This window comes from Caloenas nicobarica, chromosome 17, assembly GCF_036013445.1.
Source record: "Caloenas nicobarica isolate bCalNic1 chromosome 17, bCalNic1.hap1, whole genome shotgun sequence".
NCBI classification, from domain to species: domain Eukaryota; kingdom Metazoa; phylum Chordata; class Aves; order Columbiformes; family Columbidae; genus Caloenas; species Caloenas nicobarica.
Genome location: NC_088261.1, coordinates 6,242,597 through 6,270,093, shown reverse-complemented (window position 1 = coordinate 6,270,093; position 27,497 = coordinate 6,242,597). Strand labels below are relative to the sequence as shown.

Below are 27,497 nucleotides of genomic sequence, written 5' to 3'. Positions count from 1 at the left end.
TCTATGCCATGTGGCAATTCAGGCACAGCAGAGACACAAACCCTCCGGGACGGCTTTGGCCACGAGCGCCAGAGGCTCGGGGAGGGCTGGGGGTTTAGCTGAGTCCTCCCTCACCCCTCACTACCTCCAGGCCACCAGTGGCCACCGCATCACCCTGCCCTGCACCACCCAAGGTGCACTGTCCCCAAATGTCACCGCAGGGTGCCGGCACCGGTCGGGGAGCAAACCCCGAGCTGCCTTTGGCACAGCCCCAGCCGCAGCATCACCCCCGCGGCGAGCAGGGACACCAGCGCTGGCCGGGGAGCCGCGGTCCCCCAGCACAGGGTGCGGGGATGGTCCGTTGGGGCAGGGGGGCTCACATGATGGTGCATCGGTTCCTGCGCAGGGCCCCCTGGAAGCGGATGGTGGTGTGGACGTGCTTGCAGCGGGCGCAGCCCACGCTCTTGAGGAGCTCGCTGAAGAGCAGGAGGATGTGCCAGTTGTACTTGGCCGAGCACTCGATGTAGCCGCACTTCCACGTCTTCTTCACCAGGTTGGAGACGTTCCAGCGCGGGATCACCCGGCCCCGCTGCAGGTCCCGCTTGTTGCCCACGATGATGATGGGTGTCTCCGAAGTGCCGATGACCCTGGGGAGGGTGGGCGGTGAGGGAGGACAGAAGGGGATGGGGCACGGAGTGATGACCAACCAGCCCACGGACCCCAATCTGTCCCAAATTGGCTCTTGGCTTTGGCTTATAATGGGAGGCACGTATCTCCTCTTGGCCTGTCCCTTGTCCCTCTTTGTGGCCAGCCACCCGCCGTGCCAGACACAGGGATGGCTGCTCCCACCCGCAGGAGATACCTGCCCAGCATCCTGCTCCTTCTGCCTTCAGGTCCAGATTTACTTTTGGTTTTGGGCTCCCAGCCCTGCAAAGGGGCTTTGTCCCAGTCTTTAATATCGCATAGAATCATAGAATAGTTTGAGTTGGAAGGGACTTCCTAAGGTCACCCAGTGCCCGCCCTACCATGAGCAGGGACATCTGCACCAGCTCAGGTTGCTCAGAGCCCCGTCCAGCCTGGCCTGGGATGTCTCCAGGGATGGTTCATCCACCACCTCTCTGGGAACCTGGGCCAGGCTTTCACCACCCCCAGTGTAAAAAACTTGTTCCTCGTGTTTAACCTGAATGTCCCTTCTTTTAGTTTAAACCCATTACCCCTTGTCCTGTTGTAACAGGCCCTGCTAGAAAGTCTGTCCCCATCTTTCTTATCAGCCCCTTCTCTGATGCCAAGAGCCAGGGAGCACCAGGTGGAGCTGTACCGTCCCATCGGGAGCCCCGGGGGGATGCACCCCTTGGCAAAGCGGGTCCCTACCTCGTTTCCAGGATCTGCTGGCGGATGGTTTTGATGTACTCGAAGCTGTCAAAGCAACAGATGTCATAGACCAGGATGTAGGCATGGACGCTCCGGAGCCCCCTGCAACACACGTCCGCCCACTCCTGCAAGGTGCAGAGAGGGATCAATCCTGGCTCAGCCCCGTCGCCATGCCTGGGGGACACCCCGCATCACTTTGGGGCCGGGCACACCAAGAAGGCTGCTGTCCTGGGAGGTAGTGAGGGGGCTGCACCCCCCCAGCCCTGACACCCAGCACCCAGCTCACCGCTGCTCTGCCCCGACCCACCCCTGCGATGCCTGCGTCTGCCCCCCATGCCCCTTCAGCCACCCCCACATCTCTGGAGATCTCTTATCCCCCTCGTTAACCCAGAGGAGAGAGAACGGGATTTCTCAGCCCCAGTTCCAGGTTCCAGGCTGCCTTGAATGTAAATCTTCACCCCCAGAGCTGCTAATTGGGTGTGTTAATTAGGGAGGCACCCTGTTTTTCGGGCAGGGTGGGTGAAGAGGGTGCTGGGGCTGAGTGGGGCTCAGCCTGGCCCTGACCCTCATTGCCGAGGGTGATGGACCAGCAGCTCCATGGGTCAGAAGGGGAAGGTGACAGCAGGGCTCTTTGGAGGGGACATGGGCACTGGAGGGGAGCTGTGGCTGCTCGGGAGGCGGGTCTGCGAGGGCGAGATCAGGAGCTGGGGCAGAGGCAATTGAGCGTGGCCTCTCCACAGCCAAAATTTGGAGCTGTAAGAAATACACGTTGTTAGGAAAAGCTTTGGGTTTCCAGGAATAACAGGATTTTTTTTCCATGCTATAGGAGTGAAAATCTGCCCCAATTCAGGCCATTTCCCCCCCCAGCAGCGGTGTCACAGCTGCAGTGACACCAGGAATCACAGCCCATGGCAGGCAGCACCGCAAACCCTGAGTGCGGCTGGAGAGGAGAACGATGCACCAGGGAGGAAAGGAATCGCTTCTCCCCGAGCAAACCTCTTCAGCACCGTGAATCAGCCCTTTCTGAGTTCATCATCAGAATGAAGCAAAACGAGAAGACCTAGGACTGAAGAAAAGTGGGAAGAGGCAAGTTTTGGGGGGCAGGTTGATGTCCATCGCAGCCCATAGCACGGGAAGGAGCTGGGAGGGAGCAGCGCGACACAGCCCCCCGCCGCGGGGAGGGGATGCTGTGCAGCTCCTCGGTGTCAGAGCTGCAGGCGGATGAAGTGGCAGCGTCCCAGGTTACTCTGAGTCCTGATACACCTGGGAGGTTAAGAATTTGCAGCTATTCCACCACACTGGGGTGCAGCACGCTCCGGCGCCGTGACGTTGGGATGGTTTTCCCTGTGCAGGGCAGGTTTCCCGGGATGCTCGGGGCTGGAGGAGGCTCATGCTCTGCATCCCGCCTGGACATGTGTGGGAGCAGGATGCTGGGGAGCCGCCAGCTCCGGTTCCTCTCGCAGGACATCGCCGCAGAGATGCTGCTCCCGGGCACGGAGCAGAGCCCAGCGATGCCTCCCAGCAGGCAGAGCCACATCCCCCACCGTGGTCCTCTCCTTTTGCCTTGGAGCCATCCCTCCGACCACCCTCTCTTCCCTGGAAACCTCCATCTGTTCCCACCAACCGCCTCTTCTTGAGCACAGCGAGGCGGGGAGTTAATCGAGCATGTTAGCGTCGGCTGCTGTGTCAATAAATTACCCTTTGCTATTTTGGGGCTGTCTCTCGCACTGACCTTTCATTCTCTGCACACGCCGATTAATTTTTAACCCTCCTCCTCACCCCCGGAGCGCTCACTTTTCCTCCTGTCTGATGGCACAGGGGAAACCTGGAGCACTACAAGGGCCTTGTAACCCTGTCTCTGTTGGGCATGGGAGCAATATAGTATGAATCAAAAATATAAGAGAACCCAGCTCCCGCAAAGGCGCTACCACTGGTGGCATTGCCTTCCAGCATGGCTGTGACCACAGCTCCTTTCCCTGCAGCCGTGGCACAACTTGTGTCCCTGGGATGGGGACATGGCATGAGCTTAAAATCCTCTTTTCCCCCATTAAACTCCCCCAAAAGTGGCCAGTACCGGTGGCAAGGCTTTCCAACCCCCCTGCTGCCTTTTGGGGCTGTTTTGGTGGAGCCTGAGAGCGCTGGGGTTTGAGGAGGAGCTGGTGGGCTCAGTGTCCTGGGGACAAGCCCAGGCAGTGTTGGGAGGTGACGGCCACCCCAGGAGGGGACACGCAGCCTTGCTTCACCTGGCTCAGGCAGTGAGTGCATTGGGGACTCTCCAGGAACGCCACATTTTCACCTGAATGCTCTGGTCACACTTCCCCAGCCCTTCGCTGCCCCCAGCTCTGACAGTGATGGAACTGGATCCTAGTGCTCTGGGATCCACCACCCAGCTGGACAGGAGTGGGATGCTGTCCTTCCTCCATTTGCCATCATTTTAGGTGAAAAAGCTGCAAAATACACTTCATCCTGGGCCAGCTCAGTTGGTGGCCATGATGATGCGATCCCTTGCACCAGCAAACCCCATTGTGGAAGGAGAAACATCCCCTGATGAGGAGGAATTGGGACCCCACAGGGTTATACAGTGAAACCCCACCACCATCACCCGAGACCCCCCAGCGTGGGGGTCCCCTGGCACAGAGCTGGGTGCACCCCTACCTGCAGGGTGTTGACGGGGAAGGCGGTGATGGGGGGAAAGTCCATGATCTGCAGGTCGTGGACGTGGCCGTTCATGACGACGGCGGGCAGGTAGACGCGGCGGGCCGTGGTGGGCACGCAGACCTCGCTGAACTCGTTGTAGAGGAACTGCCGGACTATGGCACTCTTGCCCACGCCCTGGGCTCCTAGCACGGCGATCTTGAACGTTGCCACCATGCCGCCACGCGCCGGCCGCTGCCCTGGTGCTGCCCCCCTGGCGCCGAGGCTGCATATTCCCGCACAGGGGGCCTCAGCCCCATTCAGAATGCATCTCCCCTCCGGGACAGCCTGTCACTGCAAGGCCAAGGAGAAGTCGGTCAGATCCTGGAGACACCCTGGCAGACCTCACTGTTGCTTCAGGTGATATTTTTTTCTAAGCAGGAAGCCACGGAAAAGGGTTATGTCTGTCCTCGGGGAGCAGGAGCATCCCCCAGGGCTGGGTGATGTCCCCAGCTGGGGACAGAGCACTGCAAGACCTCAGGGTCCCCCTTAGAGGCTCTTACCAAAGAGAGCGAGGATTTAAGTAACCTTTGCCCTAGGAAGGTTCTCATGGGCACATTCAGCCCTTTTGGTACAGGAGGAAGGAAACCTCTGGGAAAAGAACCATCTGTGGCTCAAGGTTTTGCCCAGCCCAGCAGCAGCAGGATCCTGGGCTGTGCTGGGGACTTGTCCTGTTGCACCTGTGGGGACTGTCACCAGCTGCTCCATCCTGGTGTCACCCTGATCTGGGAAATCCGTCTTCCCTACGCTTGGACAGCCAGAATTGCCTTTTGCTGGGGCGGGGAGAATGAGAGCTGGATTGCTCTGTGCCTGAGAGCGACAGCTTTAAAGTTTAATTTCAGGCTTTGAGAGGTTTGGCAATTAACTTGATGGAGGCTAATTTCCGAGCCAGCTGACAGGGTGAGCCCACGAGCTGCCGGCACACGTGCCGAGGCTGAGGGGTCCCAGGGCAGGGCCACACATGTGGGGGGACACGGGGTGATAACCCATGCACGAGGATGAAGAAGCTGAGTCCGAGGAGTCCAAACACCTGCTGGCACCCAGTCCTTGACCAGGAGCTGTGATGGAAACAGCAAAGGTGAGGGGCCAGGTCCCATTTTTGCTCACTCCCATCACTAGGAAGAAGCTTGTGCTTTATCCCAAAGTGTAGATGCTTTTACCAATTTGAGATACTCTGGTCTGTTTTCCCTGAAAACCATCCTTAAAGCACAGGGCAGCAGTCCCTGAGGTGGAAGAAAGTGACGGGTTCAAACCGCCCTGTCCTGCCTTTTTGATGGAGGTTATTTGCCCTGGGGAAAGCCCGGACATTGAGGTCCCCTGTGGTCCCCCAGCCTCATGGCTCACACCACCCTCACTCTCCTCACACAAGGGCTGGGGTGCCCAGCCCTGGGGACAGCAGCGAGGGTGTGTGCCCGGCACCGGGGGACACAGCACACTGTGCCACTGGGACTGTCCCCTCGGGTGCTGACTGCCCTTGGGGACCCACTCACCCTAGCCCCGGCAGCAGGAGCATTTCTGAGCTACATACAGGGAAACGGGGGGTGCAGGAGCCCCCAAACCCGGCCCTGCTGGGGTCTTCCTCCACCAGCAGAAAGCTCTGTCATTGCAGGTCCCGGGGGGACACTCTGCTGCAGGGACAATGCCGTCCCCACAAACCTTCCTCCTCACAGAAGCAACCTCAGCTCCTCTGCGCGGCTGGAGGGTGATGGAGTGACCCAGCCAGAGACCCAGCAGCTGCGGGGCTGCCCTGAACTGTGGAGCAGCCTGAGCACCCCCCTCCATCCCCAAAAGCCCGTTCCCCTCCTGGCTAGCACACGGGGGCTATGCATGGGGCAAGCTGGCTCACGGGCCCCAGAAAGTGGGCTCGCACCCCAAAGCATCAGAGGCCAACCTGACAGCTCCCAGCCCACGAGCATTTCACACCAGCGTGCCACCGTGGGAAACTGAGGCACAGAGGGGGGATGCAGCCAGAGCAGCCCGCGGTGGGGTAGCAGAGTGGGGAGCAGCCTGGGGGCCCCAGATGCTCAGCACAAGGCCAAGCTCAGCCGGTTGCAGGGCCGGGTGGAGGCTCGCAGGCTGCTCCCAGCAAGGATGCCCCAGCCCCCGGCGCGACCTTGGGCACCCCATCGCCACCGCACCCCGAGACGCCGAGGGCAGCCGGAGGAGCAAACCCCGATCCCGCGGGGTGGGGGTAGCAGCATCCCCCAGCCCGCACCCCGCATCCCGCCCCGACCCTCCCGGGGGATGCTCTCCCCGCGGCGGCAGCGCAGCATCCCCGGCACCGGCCCGCGGGGGGATGCTGCGGCTGGAGGAGGTCGGCGGGTACCGGGGGGGACACGCGCACCCCCAGGCCGGCGGCGCGGGGAGGAGCGAGGAGCAACCGACGCTCAACTTTCACTGGGGAACCCCCGACCCCACCGCCTTGGCAACTTTACCCCCCGCCCGTCCCCCCGCTCCCCAGCGGGGTCCCCCCCTACCTTGCAGCGGCGGCCCGGGCCGGCGGCGCCCCGGCGGGCGGCGGAGCCATGCGGCGAGCCCGGTGCGGGGCGGGCGGCCCCGCTGCAGAGCCCCGGCCCGGCCCGGCCCGGCCCCCGCCCGCCGCGGCGCTACTGAGGGGCCGGGCGGCGGCGGCGGCGGCGGCGGCGGCGGCGCGGGGCGCCGGGCGGGGAGCGCGGCCGCTGCTGGGCGGCAGAGCCCGGCCAGGACACGGAGGAAGCAGGCGGTGGCCGGGGATGGAGGCAGGCGGTGCTCAGGCACGGAGACAGGCAGCGCCCGGGGAGGGGTGCGGGGGATGCCCGGGGAGGGAGGCAGGGGGTGCCCTGGGAGGGATGCGGGGGATGCCCGGGAAGGGATGCAGGGGGTACCCTGGGAGGGATGCGGGGGATGCCCGGGAAGGGATGCAGGGGGTGCCCTGGGAGGGATGCAGGCAGCGCCCGGGAAAAGAGGGAGGGAATGCCCAGACCGAGTCGCAGGAAGCCAGGAGGGACACCAGCTTCTCCCGGGGCTCTGGGGAGGTGCCGATAGGAAAAGACCCTCCCATGTCCCCCCTGCAGTGTGCTGGGTGCAACACCGTCACCTCTTCCCTCCCCGGTGCCAACCAGCACCTGTGCCCTCATACCCGCCCCATGGGAGCCCCCTAGGGCCAGAGCTCTTTGGGGGAGGACGGCAGGACCCTTCCCAGGGAGCCTTTCCCTCCTCCGACACCACTGCTTGGTGTACTCTTGGGCACATACCTTCACCCCCTCGCCGTGTGAGCCCACGGACCAGCTGGCAGGGCCGGGGGTTTCTCTGTGCCCGCTGTCACCAAGGGTGCTCTCAGTTCAGGGTGGTGCCAGGCCCCACCAAAGGAGGGACATTTCTGTTGCAGCATCTGCATTTTCAGGACACCCCGCACCAAGCATTTACCTGCATGCCGGATGGTGAGGAGGATGGTGGTTGCACCTCCGGGGAGCATGGTCCAGGCCCCAGCAACAGGCTACTGATGGACATCCTGTGCCTCTCTGCTCCTCAGCATGACACCAGCAAACACCAGGGTGTCCCCGTGGGTCTGGTTGTGATGACACAGGCTTGGCTGAACCCGAACACCGGCCATGGCATGGCCAGGCTCCCCCAGCCTCATCCACACCTTTGACTGGGAAAAGCATCATCTCAATGGTGAGGCAGGGGTATAAGTGGAAACACATTGCCATGTCCTTCCTGGGGGAAAAGGGGATGTCAGACACAGCCCCAAGGCTCGGGGGCGCAAGGGCAGTGGGCAAAACACGGGATAGCCTCTGTGCCATCTGCACCAAGGCTGGGGCTGAGCTCAGTGCCAGGCAATGGGAGCCAGAGCCCTTTTCCATGTCTCACATTTCACCCGGACTTTCAGAGATTTGGGGTTTATTTCCCTGCAGAGCTGCCTGATGCTCACAGCTAGAGAAATATTTAAGTGTCCCTGGGGGTTATTACCAGCCCAAGATGCTATTCTTCTTCTACAGCTCCCCCACCCTGCATCATCATAAATCAGCCCTGAGCCCTGGAATATTTCTGGTAGAGGGCAGGGATCACGGCTGCACGTGAACCGTGCTGCACAATTCAGGCTCCAGCCTCGGGGCTATTTTTAGCAGTTCCCTCTGAGATGCTTTTCACTTGCAGTTTTATTTGTGAGATTTAATATACGAGGCAAGGGGGAGGGGAGCAGGGCTGGATCCTGGCACGTTCCTACTGGCTGGGAGGCTTATCCCACCCTCAGCGACAGGCAGCTGACACAAACCTAAAATCATCCATCAAGGCACTCCTGTGTCCTCTGCCACCTCTGCCACAGCCTCCAAAATCCTTGGGCAAGTCCTTGCCTCTCCCCATGCTGCACCGTGGGCTTGGGGACCTGCTGTCCCCCAGTGCTGGTACTGGTGCGGAGCAGGATGTGTGCGAGGCCAGCAGGAGCAGCAGGGTTTTGGGGAGCCCCCCCAGCACAGCAGGATTGGCCTCATCTCCAGCCAGAGCAGCAAGGAGTAACCTGGGAGGTCCCTGCCCCACAGTCGGGGCCTCGGGAATGAGGAAGGCTGTGGGGACCATCCAGCCCCACAGCAGCTCCCAGCCTGGAGCATCACCTGCGTCCTCTGAGCTCCCGGCACCGGAGGCTAATGATGCTAATGAAGCAAACCCAGTTTGCAAAGTACAGCAGGGCCTGGGGTTGGCACGTCCCTGTTTATGGGGCATGAGCAAATACAGACTGATTTCTCCCCATGGAGCCCCTGGCACAACCAGGGGAGGGATAAACCTTTCCCTTTGCCACAAGACATAAAGGGGACAGTGGCTGACATGGCCCAGCCCTGAGCATCTCACAGCAGCGTTCGTTCCTGCTGGACCAAACGCTGCCCCAGGCTTCGCAATGGAGTGAGCAGATCCACAGCGGGGAATGACCGTCCCATCCCATCCCATCCCCAGGGGCCGGGTGTGCAGCCCATCCCAGGCACACCAGGGCTGCGTGAATGGACATCATAGCAACACCAGTAACACCAGACCAGCCTGTCACTGTTAATACTTGACACATACACCAGTTTCTAATGCAAACCCATCCCCACGCAGTGCACCAAAGGCTGATACGGTACCTGCCACCCCTCGTCCTCAGACCATGGATGTTATCAGGTCTCCAAGTGCTGCTAAGCCAGAGCTGGGCAGGGGAGGAGGAGATTTGCTCTGTGGGAGAGCAGCACTTCCCAAACCTTCTGCTTGTTGATGCATTTCTGGCCACTTTGAGGGCTGAGTTTGGTGCTGCCTGAGCTTGGCTCTGGCCCAGTATGGAGGTTTTGCAGCCCAACCCATCCTGCCTGAGACAGGACAAGCAAGGGTAAAGCTCTCTGCAAGATGCCAGCACTGGTCCAGAGCAATCCAAATGCATCGCCGACTCACATGGCTTCATCATCTCCTCACAAGGAAAGGTCACATTACACACAGCCCACCTGGGGCCCAGAACAGGCTAAATGGGAACATCCATCTTCCTCCCGCTCCTCAGAGGCTGTCCATGCCAAGGTACCATTGTCCCCTGCAAACCAGGGCCCTTTTCCTGCTGCCCTTCAAGATGAGAAGAGAGCAGCAGCCCGAGGCAGAGGACCACAGATACTTGCTACCTGCTCACCGTGCAAGCCCTAGAAGCTATTTTGGGGGACTTCTGCTGTAGAAGAGAAGCGGCTGGTGAAAAGAGAAGGACTAAAGGCTCCCAGAAAGTGAACAGCCCAACAAATCCAGCCTTCAGCCCTGCTCCGGCAGACAGGGGCCAAAGCAGGGGAATTGGATCCCCCCCCAGCCCCACAGAGCCACACACGGCCACAGTGTCATGGAAATGAGTTTATTGACACAGACGGCAGGTAAAGCCTGAAGAGCAACACAACTACGCGAACACTCAAACGAGCGGCATGGTGGGAGAGGAGGGTGAAATGCCACCGACCGAGCCCAAGCCCTGCCCTGCAGCACAGAGACACCCACATGCCCGAAAAGCTGAGAAGGAATTTGGCAAGAGAAGGGGGTGCTCAGCATCCCCTCCCTGCATCGAAGCTACACCAGCTGTTTAGTGGAGGGAAGCTTCAGTGTTTGCTCCTGACCCTCTGCCAACTCCCCCTGCCCCAACACAGCATCACACTCAGTGCCGCCAGTGCTTCATTAATGGCTCTGTTAATGATTTTTGCGGTGACCCCTCCAAGTTCCTGGAGCAAATCACCTCCCAGCACACACAGGCAGGGCTCAAGGGATGGATTGCTCCAGCTCTGCTCTTTCTCCCCAGCCAGAGCACAGGGGTTCCTACAGAGAGACCTCACCTTCCTCGGGGTCCCGCAGCTCCTGTGCCCTGCTTGAGTCTCTCCCAGGGCACTGTAACCTTTACCCAGCACTGGCTTCTTGGTTGCAGCCAGTGCCAAAGCCTTGATGAACCATCTCCCACCATAAAACATTTACTGACTTTAAATGTGGCATCTAAGACGACAACATGGGGGTTGCTATGCAGAAGAGCTTTGCTTGCTGGGGAGGAGGTGGAGTCGAAGCATGCTGGGGAGGGCGAAGCTGTTCTGGTTAGTGGCTTGGTTTAAGCAGGACAAGCTATGGATGGAGCAAGGACATGCAAGAGGCTTTGCTTTCACTGCTGTTGCCACAGCACTTAGTGGTTGCAACGTGGCGAGTCCACGGGCATGGACTGGAAAGGGAAACGGTCCTGGCCCTAAGGACAGGAAGGAAATGAGGGACCAGGGGCTGCTCGGGACAGGGGCTGAGAGCAGGAACTGGTCCGTTACCATGTACCAAGCTGCAAATGGAAGAAACACTTCCATGACCTGCTCGACTCTCAGCCCAGCTGGGACCTGAAGTCCTCGGGCACGGTGCAAGCACCACTAAGCCCAAACCATCCCCCATCGTGCCACAGCCAGGGGGTTGGGGGGCAGCAGGGGAACAGGGAGAGCGACTCGGTTCCCCAGGACACGCCAGCAGCAGCCCCTCTCCACAGGGACACGGCTGATGCCCACAGCCCCGGCGGCAAAGCGGCACTGCCACGTTCGGATTTACCACCGGCAGCCCCAGAGATCAGCACAGCACTGGGGGAACTGGCACAGCTCAGGGGATGGCTGAGAAGGCGGTTTGGCCATAGCAGGCATGGAAAGAACAAGAAGAGGGGCTGCAGATGGGTGAGGATGCAGAGAGCATACCTAGAGCTCTGGCAAGAGCCTTCTGCTCTAGGAGGGGGCTCGTTTCCTTTGTTCCATCCGCTCCTGTCCCATTATCAATCTTGCTCCTCCCCATGCAAGAGCAGCCCCGCTTCTCAGATCAGCAGCTAATGAGCCAGGGAGATGGTCGGAGTGAAAACACACCATCAAAAGCAGAGCCGAGTCTGCCAGCACAAGTGTAATAAAAAACCCCCTCTCTTTAGGGCTCCATCTGCCTCCACGGAGCGAAGCGATGGCTCTGTTCCTGGTTCCCCGAGGCCACGCTCACCCTGCTAGAGCCTGGCAACCCTGCAGGGCTCCCAATACTTCCTTGGAATCACCTTGCCTTTAAGCCAATTACAATAGAAAAACTCAAAAAAATGTATAAAAATATAAAATAAAGTGCAGTGTATGTTTTCAACACTTTTGCCTTCTTTTAATGAGCCGACGTGTGGGTTTTTTTTGTTTTTTCTTTCAATGAGCGGTATTTTACAAAATCATAACTACGCCTAAAGCCATTTAGAAAACACTGAACATTGGCACAAAATGGAGAAGCCCACGAGAACGGACAACGAGTGAGGGGAGAGGGGGACGTAGAGAACTTGAAGCAGTGGTTACAAACTCCATGGACGCTAAAAATTATCAAAGGGGTTTTGTTCCCTATCATTGTTAGCACGTGGATACTAATTGCTACCTTGTTTAATCAGTGCCTTTGACTGAAATCCTACACATGAATACAGCTGCTTCCAGTTAAGAGTGCTTTTCCCCGCGCCAGTGGTGAAGGAGGATTTGGGGACCCCTTTCTCCCCCCTCCTTCTGCAGGGTGAGGCACAGGCTGATCTCCTGTTAGTTTTTCAAGATGGCATCGTAGGCCTGGTAGATGTACTGGGACACTTCGGGAGCTCGGCATTTCAGGGAGAGCTGCGGAGAGGAGAGGAGAGGTTAGCGGTGGTGCAAAGGAAGGCAGGAGCTTTCTAGCATCTCCACGAAGGCAACTGGAAACGTCCGACCTACAGCACGGACTGGACAGATCATGCTCGTCGCTGATGATGCTCATACGGGGTATTTCTCCTGGATACTGCTTTGTCACCAAACTGCCTTTTCAGAGCTTGCTACAAGCAGGAGGAGGTATATGAAAGCAAACTGCCATGGTGGGGTTCCCATATTCCTCTCTAACAAATCTGGGTGCCCCTGCAGGCATGAAGACAAGGGACTTGCCTGCCCTCATGTTGTAAATCACAGCACTAAACCTGGGAGCCCCTAACGATTTCCTGCTCAGCCTTGATGGACACAAACTTGGCTGTCACTCCTCCCTAAAGCAAGAGTCAGGCTGGGACCAGGCTTATGGCACCAATCCTTGTGCAAACACTGTAAATCACCTTCCAATGCTTGCTTTCACCCTGTGGGTCCCCAAACCATGGATTTCTCTTTAAACACCTGGAACAGTTGCCACCAGGAGATAAATCCTCTAATACCAGACACACAGGTCCTCAAAAGGGGAGCCGAGTCCAAGAGAACGGCTGTACGGGCGCACGATGCAGGACAGAGCACCTTCCCACCAGCCCCAGGCTGACGCCAGCACGAGGCCAAAGCGGCTCCGACATCCAGACAGCCGGTCTCCGCCGCAGGAACGCGGCAGGGCATAAATCTCTCCTTGTTTATGAGCTGGGGAAAGGCGTCCTGGCACTGCTTTCTCGCTAATGTCTCTTGGCTTTATCTCTGGGTAACCTTGGCAAGTAACTGCGCATTGCTGAGTGGGCATTATCCCAAGCTCGCTGGTAACAGAGCAGTGTAATTGTTGTTTCTCACTTTTTTTTTTCCAGTTCAGTGGGCATTCCTAACCTCTCAGTGAAATTAGCAGGATTTTCCCCCAAAACAGGCACAATTAAGCAAAGCAGGGAGAAACGGCTCTGCATGCAAGGAGAGTTATAAGGATCCCAGCCCGCACCACGTGCCCTCTGCAGTCTGACCCCTCACCGTGTAGTTCGGGTTCCCCGGCTGAATGCGAAGCTCGGCCAAGATCCAGATGCCGTTGGTGAGTTTCAGAGACTGGTAGAGCATGTCCTGACCCTCCACGTTCCTCTTGGCGATGGTGTAGACATTGTTGTTCTGCAGTTTGCTGGAAACGGTATCTTCAAAGAGAAGGAAGAAGAAAAAACATCTGTTAATTCAGATTCATCATCTGCAGAGACAGCAGAGCCCAGAGGAACATTCCCAGGATGCAAGTGTACAAGGAAATGCTGACTTCTGTCCCAGATTTTTCCCTGGGGACAGGAACAGACATGACACAAGGAGAAAAAATTCTAATTTGCTTCCATGGACCCACCTCTTTCCTTCCAGGCTGTGATCCCTTGTGAAGTATTTGCCCATCTTGCACTTACTGCTCACTGCTCTGGGTCACTCTGGATTTGCTGCCTTTATCAAGGTGAGAGTCTGCAGCTCAGAGAGTAAGAGGTCTCTGCTCTACCCATAACCCCCAACAAGCCCCAGGCAGGATAACCTGGAGGCAGCCAAAAGTCAGAAGATAAAGGTGGAGAAGAGTAAAGATCCCTGTAGGAGGCTCACTCGGGTGCCTGGTTCTGAGCTCTCATCCCAACCACGGCAGCTCCATCCTGCTCCCCCTCTCTCATGCACAGATACTTCTGGCCAAACGAAGGTAGTAAAAATCCTTTCCTTTTTTTCTTTTTTTTTAAAGCAATCACTTGAAAAGGTAAAAACCCACAGACATCTGTCTCTAGACATCACAGGGCTGTGATACGGTTTTAACAGACGGCACAACCTCATCACTCACAGGAGATGTGTGATTTCAACTGCAGACCCGTACGGATGTAACCACAACACACGTTATTTCTAAGGGACCTTTCAGAGAAACAAGACCAGAAGCAAATCTGCAGAACACGAAGACCCAGACCAGCGGCCTCTGGGTGCCAAGGGGTTTCTCAGCACAGCACACAGAGCAAAAGGGGCACATTCACACGTTGGGTGGAAGGCACAGGGAAGGGGACTCTGCACCTGAGAAGCATCACTGGCAAATTCCCATTCTTGGTGCCCAACAGAAAAATCTCATAGAATCAAAGAGTCATTTTGGTTAGTAGAGACCCTTGAGATCATTTGAGTCCAACCATAACTTAACTCTGGCACCAAACCATGTCCCTAAGAACCTCATCTATGCGTCTTTTAAACCCCTCCAGGGATGGTGACTCAGTCGCTTCCCTGGGCAGCCTGTTCCAATGCTTCACCGCCCCTTCTGTGAAAAAAATTTTTCCTAATATCTAATCTGAACTCCTTGAAGCTCTTTGCTGGGCCCGGGAAGGAACACTCTGTCCATGCTGGGCCATTACCAGCAGGTTGGGCACTTTCGACAGAAAATAAGGGAGAGAAGTGGCCTTAAACCAATTTGCACTGAAAGCCAAGAGACTGGGAACGCGGGATCCGTTTCAAGGAGTGCAAAGAGCAGGACGGTGGCAGAGAAGCAGCACAAAGCGACCGTGGAGCTCTAATTCATCCCCGCACTTATAAACACTGAGATCCACTGGCACCCGTGCTGGATTTGAGAATGGACACAAGTCTGTGCCAGTGCACGGAGGGATTGGAAAAGGGACAAGACAGTTTGATAAGGCAGCAGGGAATGGTAAAAGCAGGAAAGAAAGTGCTCCACAAATCCATGGGCTGATGTAGTAGACCTGGACCTGCTGGCTCTCCCCAGGGCAGGTTTGATGACCAGCAGCTCCCAGACACTTCGCCCGTGGTGGGGCTGAACCCCTTTGCTCCCCAGGCTTCAGAGCAGCTGTGCGCAGGTCGAGGAGGGTTCAGCCATCCAGCTACCTAGAAGCACTCGGATTTAGGTTTCCTCTCTTCCCCAGTTACTATGGAAACTGGCAGATATAAGTAACTAATGAGATCCTTTGCTTAAAAAACCTCATTCCCTTTGTCTCCTCCTCCCACCCCTACTCCTCCTCTCTACAACAAATTCACCCAGATTAGGGACATGCAGAGCCGTCCCCTGCTCGCAGGGAGAGACCCGCGCTGCAGGGACATCCCCCATGAGGGATGAAGCCCAAATTCCCACCTCCTTGTACTACCCCCCACCAGCAAGAGCATCCTTCAGGGCATTGCAAAGGCACAGAGCGCAACATAAGAGCTGTGAGAGCGTGGCGCTGTTTCCAAGGGACCTCGGTATTAAATGTGATGTTGTTTGTTCAGTTTTAACAGGCTGAGGTTAAACCTCACTGGTCTGAAGCCCCTCTGGACATGTGTCCTGGAAGTGGAATACTGGTAAGGGTTCAAGACATTCTCCAGAAATCTTTACTCCCGCCAGGAACAGTCTTTCCCTGTGCCGGGGGACGCTGTCAGAGCAAAGGCATTCCCCTGGGAGCGCGGGTGCGGGGTCGGAAACAAGGCTGCAAGTGGGAAGCTGCAATTTTGGCAGCTGTGGGGCTTCTACCCCATCACGGGGTGTGAGGGCAAGGAGGGGAGCGCTCCCGCCCCCCTGCGGAGCTGCTGCTTTGGGGGCACAGTGGGTGAGATGGGGCCGTAGAGCAGCTGCTCTTATGCCAAAGCCGTCAACCATGTGATGGCACCTCTTGCAATTTAAACAGCTGCTGCCTCAGCAGAGGGGCAGATTTCCAGTGCTTGTAGGGAGGGAAACTGAGGCAGGCCAAACTCCTAGGAATGCCTGTTTTCCACTCCCTTGTCTGACCCCAGTTGCCCCCTGAAAAGTGCAAGAAACCCTACAAAATATTCCCTGTCTCAGCCAGACACCTGGAGTGACCGTGAACAGGCTGGAGAGCTGATGCTCAGCTCAGCCAGCTCCTCCTGGCCCATCTCTCAGCACAGATTTGGGGAACCCACCCCTCTCCCTGCAGGTAACAGAGCTCCCATCCCTCCTGTGCTCCTGAGTGTCAGGATTTTAGATTTTGGAGATGGGGCAGAGTTGCTAAGCAACAGTGCCAGGCTGTGCCTGGCTGAAGGCAGGACCGCTAATGCCATGTGACAGCGCAGCCTTTTCAAAAAAAAAGAAAAAAACCCCAAATCCAGAAGGCAGATATTGGCTGGGAGCAGGGAGCTGAGCCCAGTCCTGACACAGCTGCTGGTTTCCCAGCGAGCGCAGCCCCCACCGAAGCCCTGGGTTGTGCTGAGCTGTGGTGCCCGGGCACGTGTCTCCCCGCACACGGGGATCTGGTGACTCTGCGAACCAGAGCCACCCAGTCCTGCTGCAACACAGCACAGCTGCCATCTGACCTTGCTAAGGAACTTTCCGCAGGTCTTTTTCTTTTGGCTCAGTGCTTATTCTCCAAACCCTTTTGAAGCACGCTGTAAGGACACAAAAAGATGTCCCCATCACCAGCACCAGGGAAGCCTCTGACATCAGTCCATCTTTCAGGGTTTTTTGTTTGTTTCCTTTTCCTTTTTTTTTTTTTAAACCAGAATTCTTTACCCTACCTCAGTCCAACAACTAAACAGCACACACAGAAAGACCAGCACGCAAGGTAGAACAGCTGAGCAAGGTCTCCTCCCTTGCACGAATCTAATTCCAGTTCTTTTCAACAGCACTTTCCTTCTAGGTAAGCAAAGGACATGCTTAAACCTTCTACCCATACAGCTTCAGAATTTCACTTCCAAACTTGAACAGCCAAGATGACCAATTGGCAACAACAAGAGTTTTCACAAAGGACACGCACAACTTGGAATCAACACTGACAACATTTCTTTTTTGAACTTCGGCCTTCGTGTCATTTTGCAACAAGCATTAAATATCAGAAAGTAAAATTTAATCCCGATCTTTTATTCGGTGGTAGCTGAAAACATCCCCACGTCATTTCTGGTAACACCTAAACGGTTCTGAGCATCCAGCCAAGAACCGAATTCAAATACCAAATGCATCTGCAAACTCTGATCCAGTCCTGTCTGGGGACATTTTGGTCAATATTATGACAGTACATTAATTTCAAAGACATGTAACATACATGGGTTCTACAGCTTATTAAATGATCAGGATACTGGGTTTGCACATACAGGGAAAAAAAAACCCAACCAACCAACCAACCACCTAAACAGGAAAGCTTGCCTATGATTTTGCCTCTGGTTGTTCCAGCAAGAAAATCCAATTTCTCTTTGTTCTAGCATTAGCAAATTACTTCAGGGAGGAAAAAACAAAGTGACTGCTGCATACCAATAAAGCCATATTCAACTCCAAACACTAAAGCTGTCGTTTCACACCAAATTGTGGACCAGCAACAAGCAAGCAAAACCAAAGTGCCTAGAACTGCTGAGCAGCACAGCAACTAATTGCCTCCTGCTTAATGGCATTCAATCTCCGTGTGCAAGTCAGCTTGTCCTCTTTCACTCTGTGGGTTTGGGTAAGCAGAATTTTTAAAAAACATTTGGCTAATATGATTTGCATATCTTAGCTTAACGTAATGGTCCTTTAAAATTTAATCAAACTTAGCATGTTGAAAAAGCAGTGTAAAGGCGGCAAACTTAGCTTTAGCGCATGTTCAGTTGCAGAGGAAATCTTGGTTGGTACAGCTGCACCAATAGCACCCAGATCATTTGAGCTATAATGGTCTATGAACCTATTTTCATGCACTAGATTCTTATCTTTTCATGTAAAAAAACCAAAATCAATTGGGTTAGTGCCAGCTTCATAAGAGATGAGAATACTGGGGTACAACCATGAACTCGTGTTTTCATTACAAGTTGTATTTCTGAATATGGTTTTCTCCACGGCACTATCACAATCTCTTCCTAAGAGGCAGATGCATGAAACAGAGCTCTAATTAATTCAAGACGTGCAGCGCATGCCGAGTACACCTTGGCCCCTCAATACAATACTCGCTCCAGCCCTATAGAGCAGCCTCAGGCCAGCGCCAGTTCTCACCACTGGGAACCCGAGCCCCAAATCCCTCGTCCAGAATTAAGCGTTCATCTCTGAGTCACTGGGAACTGTGGGAATACCTTCAAGGGTCCAGGATTTGCTTTTCTTTTTGGAAACAAAGCTGCAAGCTCTGACCGTGATGGTATCTGCTCCTCACCTCGCAGCCTGGCACCTTCTCCTCAGCTTCGGTTTGCGGTGCTGTGGGCTTTCCGCAGCAGCCAAGATTTTCTGGCTGTTCTGTGCCCCGTTATGGGGTGAGCTGCCAGGGATGAGAGCTTTTTCTGCCATCCCTATTGCAAACCATCAAAGCTTGAGTCAATCCTATTTGGCTTGCCTCATGGGCACAGGATGGGTCTTTTACCTACAAAAGCCTGGGAGACTCACACAGAAGCATCTCCATGGATGGACTGGGTTTATCTCCTTTGTGTTTGAAGAAATAAAAGAAATAACCTAGGGAAAAGCCTGCAGTTTGCACAGGAGGTGCTGTAAGGTGACTGTTGCACAGTGACAGCCAGCTCTGGATGTACAAGAAATGCACAAGCTGCTTTCTTGACAGATAAAACCCCAACCCCCTAAAAATCCTTCTTCCAAGCCCATTTCACTTTGGTTTAAAGAAAAAGAAATTAAAATTTCAGTTTCTCCCCTGAAGAAAATCAGCATCCCCTGTTTAGCTGCTCGGTGGGGCTTCCTGCACGTAACTTCAGCCCCGCTTCTCACGCTGCGCAGAAACAGCGCGGATCTGAGCGCTCAGGAAAGCAAAGGCTCTTTGTGGCGAGGAGAAGAAAAGCCAGGCACCGAGGGTGCGGGGACCACGCTGCTGATTGGCACCCTCTGCCCCGTCTCCCCAACGCCTCCCGTAGCCCTGCGGTTCTATTTGAGTGGCTGGTGGTGCTGCGATCAGGGCACATCAGCCAGGAGCAGAGGTATTTTTAGCTCACAGCTAAATTCACATCACCGGGCTGGAATCGGTTAGACCGAAGCATGAATGGTGCGGTGCATGCCCGAGCCTGGAAGGCAGCTTGCCACCGAGTGGGTGGGCTCACGCTCAGTATGAATTACTGATCTGAGCGGATGCGAGAGGAGGGATAACGATTCACGCGGTGGCTGCACACCTCTGCGGAGCCGGCGGCGCTTTCCGTCTGTGCCGAAGGGTTGTGAAAACCCAGCACCTCCTAAATTTTCGTTAGGAACCACTGAAATATGCAGGCTTTGTTCCATGCAGCTCTGCCACGGCAGCCGTTGCATACCTTATTTTACGCAGTGATATGCACATGGTGGTATTTCGTCAGTGAACAACAGAACTGCCAACAGCCCAGGTCGAGAGCTTTATTCTGCTTAGGCATCTCCTACAAGAGAGTCTTTTGAACATGAACCAGCCTTTTCTCCACAAGGATCAAGTTCCTAAAGATTTTATACCCGATGCAGAGTTGCTATTCTTGAAAGAAAGGAGGTGCCTTAAAACAAGGCTATTTTCACTGCATTTAAATGATCAAGACTGAATCTTGAAAGGTTATTGCCCTACTCCAGCAGGTAGGCAGACACACACTCTGGTGTAAACTCATAGCAAGATGGATTCAGCTGTCCGAGCCCACCCAGTGTGTTTTGCCTCTGCCCTGCTGTGTGCCACCAGTCACTTGCCAGGCTGTGAGAAGTCTCCATCCCTGGGGATGCTGGCAGCCCAGCCCTCTGTGGGGTTTGAGGCTCAGCTCATCCTTGTACAGACAGGCCTGATGCTCTTAAGATGGTCTGTACTAGAGGAGGTTACTGCTTCGATAAAATCAAGGTGGGCAGCAGACTTGAGTAAGGGTTACATTGGTAGTTAAAATCCAAGGGACTAAGACAAGCACATAAGATTTCCCTGGTTTTCCCTCCTCGAGCTATTGGCCTGGTCCTTGCCAAAGCCCAGGTGGTCATGGAAGGAAAGGGCCGGTACGGTCACAAGAAGGAGGAGGCGTCGGCAGCAGAAATACAAAACCAGAAGCTTTAGCGGATGGAAATGTTTGAAATCTGTTTATGAGACGTGACCCACTTTCTCCCGTACACAAGCCCAAGAGGCTGGCAGATCCTGCACACCCTCCAGCATCCCGAGTGACGGATGGTGATGGGAGAGGCACCGCGTCCAGGGCGGAAAGTCTCTTTCCACCTGAGCCCTGGCAATGGCTGCGGATACCTCTGCAGAGAAACCGCCCAGCATTCCTGCGCTCTCCCTGCGAGCTAGAAACATGTTCTCCACTGAGTATCACCAATTCAGGCACAGCTGGGCAAGCAGGCTGGTCTTGAGCTGGCGAATCTTCCGTGAATGGGGAGCATTACCTCTTGCTCCACATTTTCTAACTTTTTCTTCCAAAGGGAGAAGGGGGTAACGACCAGGCTGTGGGATCACCAGTGCTCACCCTCCCAGCCACGCACAGCCTCTCTCTCCCTCCCAACTCCATCCTCTGCTAACCAGCACCACTATGTTCCATTGCCGACCAAGAGAAGTTACCAACACTTCTGATTTGAGATGCAAAGAGCTGTGGACAGCACGGCTCAGGCACGGCCGGGACAGAAGGCGCCAGCAGCACTGCAGTGCAGGGGAGAGGCGATGCCAAGTGCCGTCGGGAGCAGAGGGAGGGCTGGGGGAGGCGCAGAGGTTGTTCTTGTTTGAAACCCCACAGTGAAATCAAGTCATAAGGTCCAACAGCTGCTATTTTTCTCCCCCTCTTGCGTGCTCCAGCTTTTATATTCTAAAATAGTAATAATTATGAGCACAAAGAGACCCATGGTTTCTGTCTGCAATTGAAGCAAGAGGGTGTTCACTGTGTAATAGCAGACATGAAAGAATAAAAAGGTTACAGGGTTTGTAATCAATAGGGACACTTTTTTAGTCTGTGAAACATAGCAGCTTTCGGCAGAATCGCTTGGCTCCTGTCCAGAACCTCTTGAACAGGAGCAAAGCTGCTACGCTGGCCCCATTCCACTTTTTTTTTTTAACACTCCCTCATCCTTCAGCAGTAGTAAGGTCATATGTACAAGCAGGATGATCACAGAGGCAACTAGATGACTAAACAGAGCTGAATGGGATGAAGTATGGTCAAAAAAGCATCAATACAGTGGCTAAAAACAGCAGACCAAAACTCTTCCCACACGGTCTGTCCTTCGTAGTTGTCCAAACATTTTATAGTGGTGTGTAGTGTACTTTCACAACAGAAAGAAATACTGGCCTAGTATTATGAAGCAGGTTAAAATTTGGGCTGGAACACCTTGCCTGAAACACACAGTAGAAAGACAGGATTTCTGAACAGCCCCAACATTGCATTCGTCTCTATTTAAAAGAGCAGCTTTGCAGTGAAGCAAAGTATAAAAGAGAAAACACGAATACAAGGTCCGGAATGAAAGGAAGAAACGAGTCAAATTTAGGATCTGGGATTTTAGATGTGCTTTTATGGGGACCCAGCTAAAGTTTTTACTGAAACAAGCCCTAGAATCCAAGGCTGTTCTGTTCATAAGTGCAATACCCACCTACCTGTTAGCCATACACAATGCTATTAATAAGGTGACGTCTAGTGACCGTACATCAAAAATGCTCTCAGTGTGGCAGAATTAAGCTACTCACCAGCATTCAGGTGACAGTCTTTAATCTGGAACTGAAGCTCATTTTCATTTGGAATATCTTTCCAGGTTGCAAGGAAGACCTGGCGCTCTAGAAACAAGAAAGAAAAATCAGCAATCCCAGCTCCTCACAGGACCAGGGTATTAATTAATTGACAGCAGAATGATACAAGGTAGAGGCACAAAAGATCTTTTGGTCGCATTTTGCCCTGCTGTGGTCAGATCCAGGATTTGCTCCTATAACAATCTCAGTCTCCCTGTAAAAGCAGCAAAGCTTTCATGGATTTTGGAGTCCCCAAACCAGAGACAGTCTTTACCAAATGAGCTGTTTACAAACCAAGAACAGGCAGGATTTGACAAGAAAGGAGACCCACACATTTAGGATTACGTTATAGTGAAAGATGCTTTTCAAGCTACTTTCCAGCCAGTTGAAACAACAATTTAATAAAGGTGATCAGGAACACATGAACTACAGTGAAAGTGATATGGAGGCAAATCCTAGACCCAATTGAGTGAACCAAACCTTAAAAAAACCCCAAAAACGCCCCCCAAAAATCAGCCTCAAAGAAAACGAATCCACTTCTTGTCTGGTAGAGAGAATCAGAGCAGAGAACTTGGGTTCTGACAACTATTGGAGTTGCAGGATAACAGGGACAGGCTACCAAACCCCTACAGATTAATTCAGGCTGCTGAGATGAACTGGTAAGAAGGTCAAGGTCAAGACCACGTGAATCTCAGCCATGGGACAACTGCACCCAGCTGGGCACTGCAAGCACAGCCTGGCTGAAGGAGGCTGACCACAGACCTAAGAGCACTCACCCATTTTTCCATCCTCTACGAAAAGTACATTGAGAGGAATCAGGCAGCTGAAGTAAAAGACATCAATGTTGTTTTTCACAGCCACCTGTTATAATAGAAGAAACAAGGGGGTTAAATTTTCTCTATCAGCTGTAAGTCCAAAGGGATCCCAAGATTTTGCACGGTCTCATTGCCTGCCCACGTACCCCGGAGTGCTTTCTCTGAGCAGAGGCCAGCTCTGAACGTGAGACTACTGCTTCTGGGTAGTTTCAGACACAGATCAGTCCTGCCCCTCTGGGCTCACTCCATTTTCACTAAAAGCTACACAATCTTCTCCTACGAGCATTTCACCATGCTGCTTGAGAGCCAGCTGCACTGATGGGGTCACATCCTTGCTCTTTTCTGCTCTCATTCAGCCTCTCCCTTCCCTTGCTTCTTCCACCTCTGATGTACGCTCACCTCCCCTGGCTGCACACAGCTACGAGCACGTCTGTCCTATCACACATGAGCTTCTTCATCACCCCTCTTTGCCATCTCGCTCTTGTAATTCCCCAGCTCCAAACCCCTGTGTATTCTTAATTTTCACCCCCAGCTCTCGGTCATGTCTGAACATGCAGACTCCTTGATCGCTCCTATCTCAGCCTGGACAATTTCTAGAAAGCCCGAAGCTGGTCCACTGCCTGCACCTTCCTTGCAGCATCTCCCAAGTCTCCTGCCTCTACCTTTGTCACATCTATCTATCTATCCATCCATCCATCACACGTGCTGGGTGTTGACTCCTGGAAGAAGAAAGCCCTGTTACAGAGCCATCAGGGTAGGTAAAAAGAGATCACTTGACAAAAGACTTAATTCTCAGTGTCATTAAACTCCACCAGCCAGGGAGACCCACTGGATTGCCTTTTATCACACGTGCTTGCCACATCACCGACTAATCTCTGCTAACACAGAGAGCAACCTCACTTGCAGCTTTCCCCAGGCTGAGAGAGCTGATAGTACAGCAGGAGCAAAGTGGAGGTCTGAGAAAGTGCACTGTCATAATAAAGAACGGAAAAAAGGTGGCTCTGGGCTTTATTTCCATGCCTCTCACGCTCTCCTCACATCATCCTGCATATCGATAGCCTGTCACGGGAGCACAGTTCAGCAGACACCTGCCGTTGGCTTGCAATGAAGGAAACTTATCCTTAGGATTGAGGTTGCATGGGGAGCCCTGAGTTTCAGGAGCCGTCTGAGCTCCTGCTTCCTCTGAAAAACCCCAGGAGGAGTTCTCCAATTTGTCACCCAGCTGAAACACAAACCAGACCAAGCTAAATGCTGAGCCAAAGAAACAAATTCGCTGCTACAGAGATTTATGCCAAGACAAACTCTGTTCACATTAATAATTACATACATTAATGTTCTGCTGAGAAAACCTATTGTCCCATAGTGGCAGGTTTAGGAAACCCCCAAATGTCAGTAAAAACAGCTGCAGATAGACAAGGGAAGGGAATAAACCAGAGAATTCAAACACAAGTCAGCTGATCAGACATGCGTGCAAGCCAGAGGACAACTGGTAAGAGATCAAGCTCCTGAATGAACTCTTCTAGCAACTGGGGAGGTCCCAGAAGTGCAAAGAACAGCAGAAGCGTAGATGTGACAGCCTTGTGGGGCTTCTACTTTCAGCCATCACCAAAGGTTGAAGTTTATATTTAATTCTCACAGTGCGAACCAGCTGAAGAAGGGATTAGTTTAAACTCCACTAAAACCATGCAAATGATGGTGTAACCTAGAAAAAAATAGAAATGGTCCTCTGTAATAGGGAGCTGTCACATGCTTTGGCTGCTGGCGTCACATTCAGGAGTTGGAGTGTCCAGTGTTCGAGCTATAGGCAGCGAAGCCAGAGGGGAAAAAGCAGGTTGATGGATGGACTTAAGTGATTCACCTCTGCAAAATGTGATTGAACAGACTGGGTGAGGAGCCAGAAATGCACCTTTGAGTCTGGGAGGGGAGAGCTGGGGAAAGGACAGCAGTGTGGCCATTCTGGATGCTACGCCTGGATGCGAGTCATGGAGATGAGCCAGAAGAGGAGAAATTTAGGCTAAACGTCTGGAAAAACTTGATAGTGAGAATTATTAAGCAGCACAAAATTCTCCTGAGGAAGAGAGAAGCTCCAGTGGTTGAAGTATTTAGAACCAGCCTTGACAATGCTCTCAATAAGAGGAACGGTAGCAAAACAACAAAGCATAGCAGGGAATACACTGCGTGATCCAAGATCTTTTCCAACTCTGATTTAATGATTAATTGCCTTGCCTTAGAACAACAGAGATTACTTCGCTTCTGTAGCTAATTGTTGTTGCCATACAACAGCAGTTTCTTACAAGATGGGCTGGAAAGCAGAGTCTTCTCGCCAGTCACGGTTCTAGAGGCACACTCCAAATTAATATGCTAACCCCGTCCCTGCAGTTTTAAGAATGCTATAAAAAGGTATCTGCTGACCTGCTTCTCAACTCTGCAGAAACATACTGAGTAAGCTGCTTTGGCTATACTCTGGAGAGCTACCCAATTAAGATGCTCTGAAGTGCAATTCTTCCCAGCAAATAAAAGCAAACTACACGCCAGCCTTCCTCTCGAACCGCATCATTGGGTTCGGTAATGCATCATGTGCCACCTTGCAAGTATCTGTAATGATGCAGAAACCAGCTGTCACAGATAACTTTTGCAAACAGGAAAGGAAAAAGCTACAGTCTCCTTAAACCTATTGCACTGGGACAAGACTGGTAAGCTTTTCAAGACTCGCTTCCATCGTTCAACACCACATACTCCCCCTGAAACAGCCAGATAGGAACTGTTAGCACTGTGGTCCCCAACATCTGGTCCATGAAAGGGCATCTGCAGATACCTGGATGGGGAAACCTGCCCCAAGAAGAGGCTAAGAGGCCCTGCCAGTTGATAACAGCTTTCCAAGGTCATGCTTCAACCTTTGCACTGCCACATCAGGAGCGTCCAATGCCATCTGACAGGCTACAAAAGCAACCGCAGGCAGAAAGCAGCTCCACCGCAGTGCCTGTGAGAAACTGAGTAGCTAACAACAGCCACTTGCCAAAAAAATCCAGTGCTCCCTAGGTGGGAACACAGACCTGAGACAATCAATGACATCTAAGGTGATACCAGTAGTTGAGAAGTCTCTCCGGGTTTGACATGCTTGAAAGGAACCTCCATTTGCATCCAATAAATCCTCTAGTACAGACTAACTTTGCCTGTGGGTTTGCAGCTTTAACTTGCTGACCCGGACATGAACTATTAAATCTTTAACAAGACCTTCAGCTTCAGACATTTGAGAATGGAAACAGAAGCGTTTTCAATAAAAATGGCTTTCCATCTGTGATTGTTTTGAAAGGAGCAAAAAAAAGTATTACTACCTTGTGAATTTAGTCAAGCAGAGTACGAAACTTCCAAGGGATAAAAGTCAAAAGGTGCCAGAGTTTCATTTGATGCTTCACTGCTGAAAAGGTGTGAGACTGCTAAAAATTGGCACAGTGTTCCCAGTCACTTATGTCTTGTTCACAATCTGACTGGAGGAAGCAGCATCTCTAGAAATGACCCCTGGACTATGCTGGTTCACCTTGCAGCATGAGCACCCTTCTGATGTCCTTCCTTGCAATGCAACCCTCTGACAGCCAACACGTGGTATTTTGGGGAAGAGGTACCTCATCAGAACAACACTAAGTTATTTTCTTCAATAGTGTAGGTTTCTGATGCCTTAAATCCCAGACTTGAGCATAAGAACCGACTTTCAAAGTCAAGCCTGAAAGCAACACAGATGCTTTCCATCAGCAGCAAGCACACAACATACCCACTCCGAATCCCATTAGCACTTACACTAAATTAAGGATTTACTTCAAGTTGGGTTTTGCTTTAGAGTCTGGTAACAGCCAAACTGTTAAGGCGAGAAGAACTCTCCTCTGCAGAGTCTTTTTTACCTCTGCCAGCACAAGGTCGTGGTTTACTCTGTGACTGTCTGCCGCTCTGGCTGTCAGATGCCCCCGGGGAGCGCTAGCTATCTCCCTTCATTTTGTCTGACAGGTAGGGTTCTCAGGATCCTACGGATGCTCGAGAGCCGCTGCCAGGCGGATGCTCTACCCACAGGCACAAGCGTGGAGCCTGGGCAGCAGCGCTGAGCCTAGCCAGCCAGGCTGGGTGCCGTGTCCTGGCTGCGGCCGTCAGCTCCGTGTGCGTCAATGGTCAGGGAACAGCGAGTTACGGGGAGGGTTGTGCTCTCGTGTGTGCCTGGCTGCACTTGAAGTTCAAAATGTACATTATATCAAATGTGCTGCGCCATGTGGCAGACCTGCCCTTAACAGTCAAGCCAACGGCTTTCTGCAGCTGAGCTAGGAACTGGTCGCAGACACCAGGCTGTGATCTGAGTCCTTAATTCAGGGAGTGCCCAGGAGGGTTCTCTTCTTTGCTGGAATAAGACCCTCACTAGTAGAGGCTGTTAAAAAATAACCAAGGCAACAAACCCAAGAAAGCACCTTCCACATCTGGCTACCCAAGGCTGTTCCGTGGTGGTTGGTCCAGTAATTCTGACACAGCTCACACACAAGCAGATATTGTGCCACTTATCGAGCAGGCTCTGCAGGGAGAACATCTGCTGGCTGGATTTGCTGCTAACCCTGATTCTCAGCCTTGAGTTGAATGTGTGAAATCTGTTTCCAAGTACCAAGAGCTCTGCATTTGTGACCTGAAAGACATTAACACGTCTGATGAACGAGAGCTCCAGCGGTTCTGCATTGCAAGCGAGACACTGAAGAGTGGAGGAGCAGAGGTGGTGAGTTACGGAAGAACTGAGCATGGAAGGATAAATATGATCTAGTGCATTTACAAGACTGATCTTTTTCCAATGATGAAGCTCCACCTTCATCTGCCTTTAGAGAAATGTTTTGTCAAACTCACTGGAAGAAAAAAAATAAAACAAAACACAATGTTCTGCACCTCACATTGCCTAGCAGCAAGGGAGAGGTCTGCATTTCCAAGTGTCACTTTTC

The 27,497-nt window shown here is 53.3% G+C and overlaps 2 protein-coding genes across 3 annotated transcripts in view; both read right to left on the bottom strand.

The window, feature by feature from the left end:
* Positions 1 to 355: 355 nt before the first annotated feature.
* On the bottom strand, positions 356 to 4,221 carry RASL10B (RAS like family 10 member B). The gene is made up of 3 exons (XM_065647300.1): positions 4,006 to 4,221; positions 1,351 to 1,475; positions 356 to 626 (listed from the first exon to the last, which is right to left on the bottom strand). The coding sequence occupies exons 1-3, from the start codon at positions 4,219 to 4,221 to the stop codon at positions 356 to 358; spliced, it is 612 nt and encodes a 203-aa protein (XP_065503372.1).
* A 5,634-nt stretch (positions 4,222 to 9,855) lies between these two features.
* AP2B1 (adaptor related protein complex 2 subunit beta 1) overlaps positions 9,856 to 27,497 on the bottom strand; it is a 75,476-nt gene continuing 57,834 nt past the window's right edge. For both annotated transcript variants that reach the window (XM_065647285.1, XM_065647286.1), the window contains 4 exons: positions 22,498 to 22,582; positions 21,683 to 21,769; positions 13,188 to 13,342; positions 9,856 to 12,131 (listed from right to left, as the gene is read on the bottom strand). In XM_065647285.1, coding sequence (XP_065503357.1) covers positions 12,057 to 12,131; positions 13,188 to 13,342; positions 21,683 to 21,769; positions 22,498 to 22,582 — 402 coding nt within the window. In that variant the 3' untranslated portion in view covers positions 9,856 to 12,056. The remainder of the gene's footprint in view (positions 12,132 to 13,187; positions 13,343 to 21,682; positions 21,770 to 22,497; positions 22,583 to 27,497) is intronic.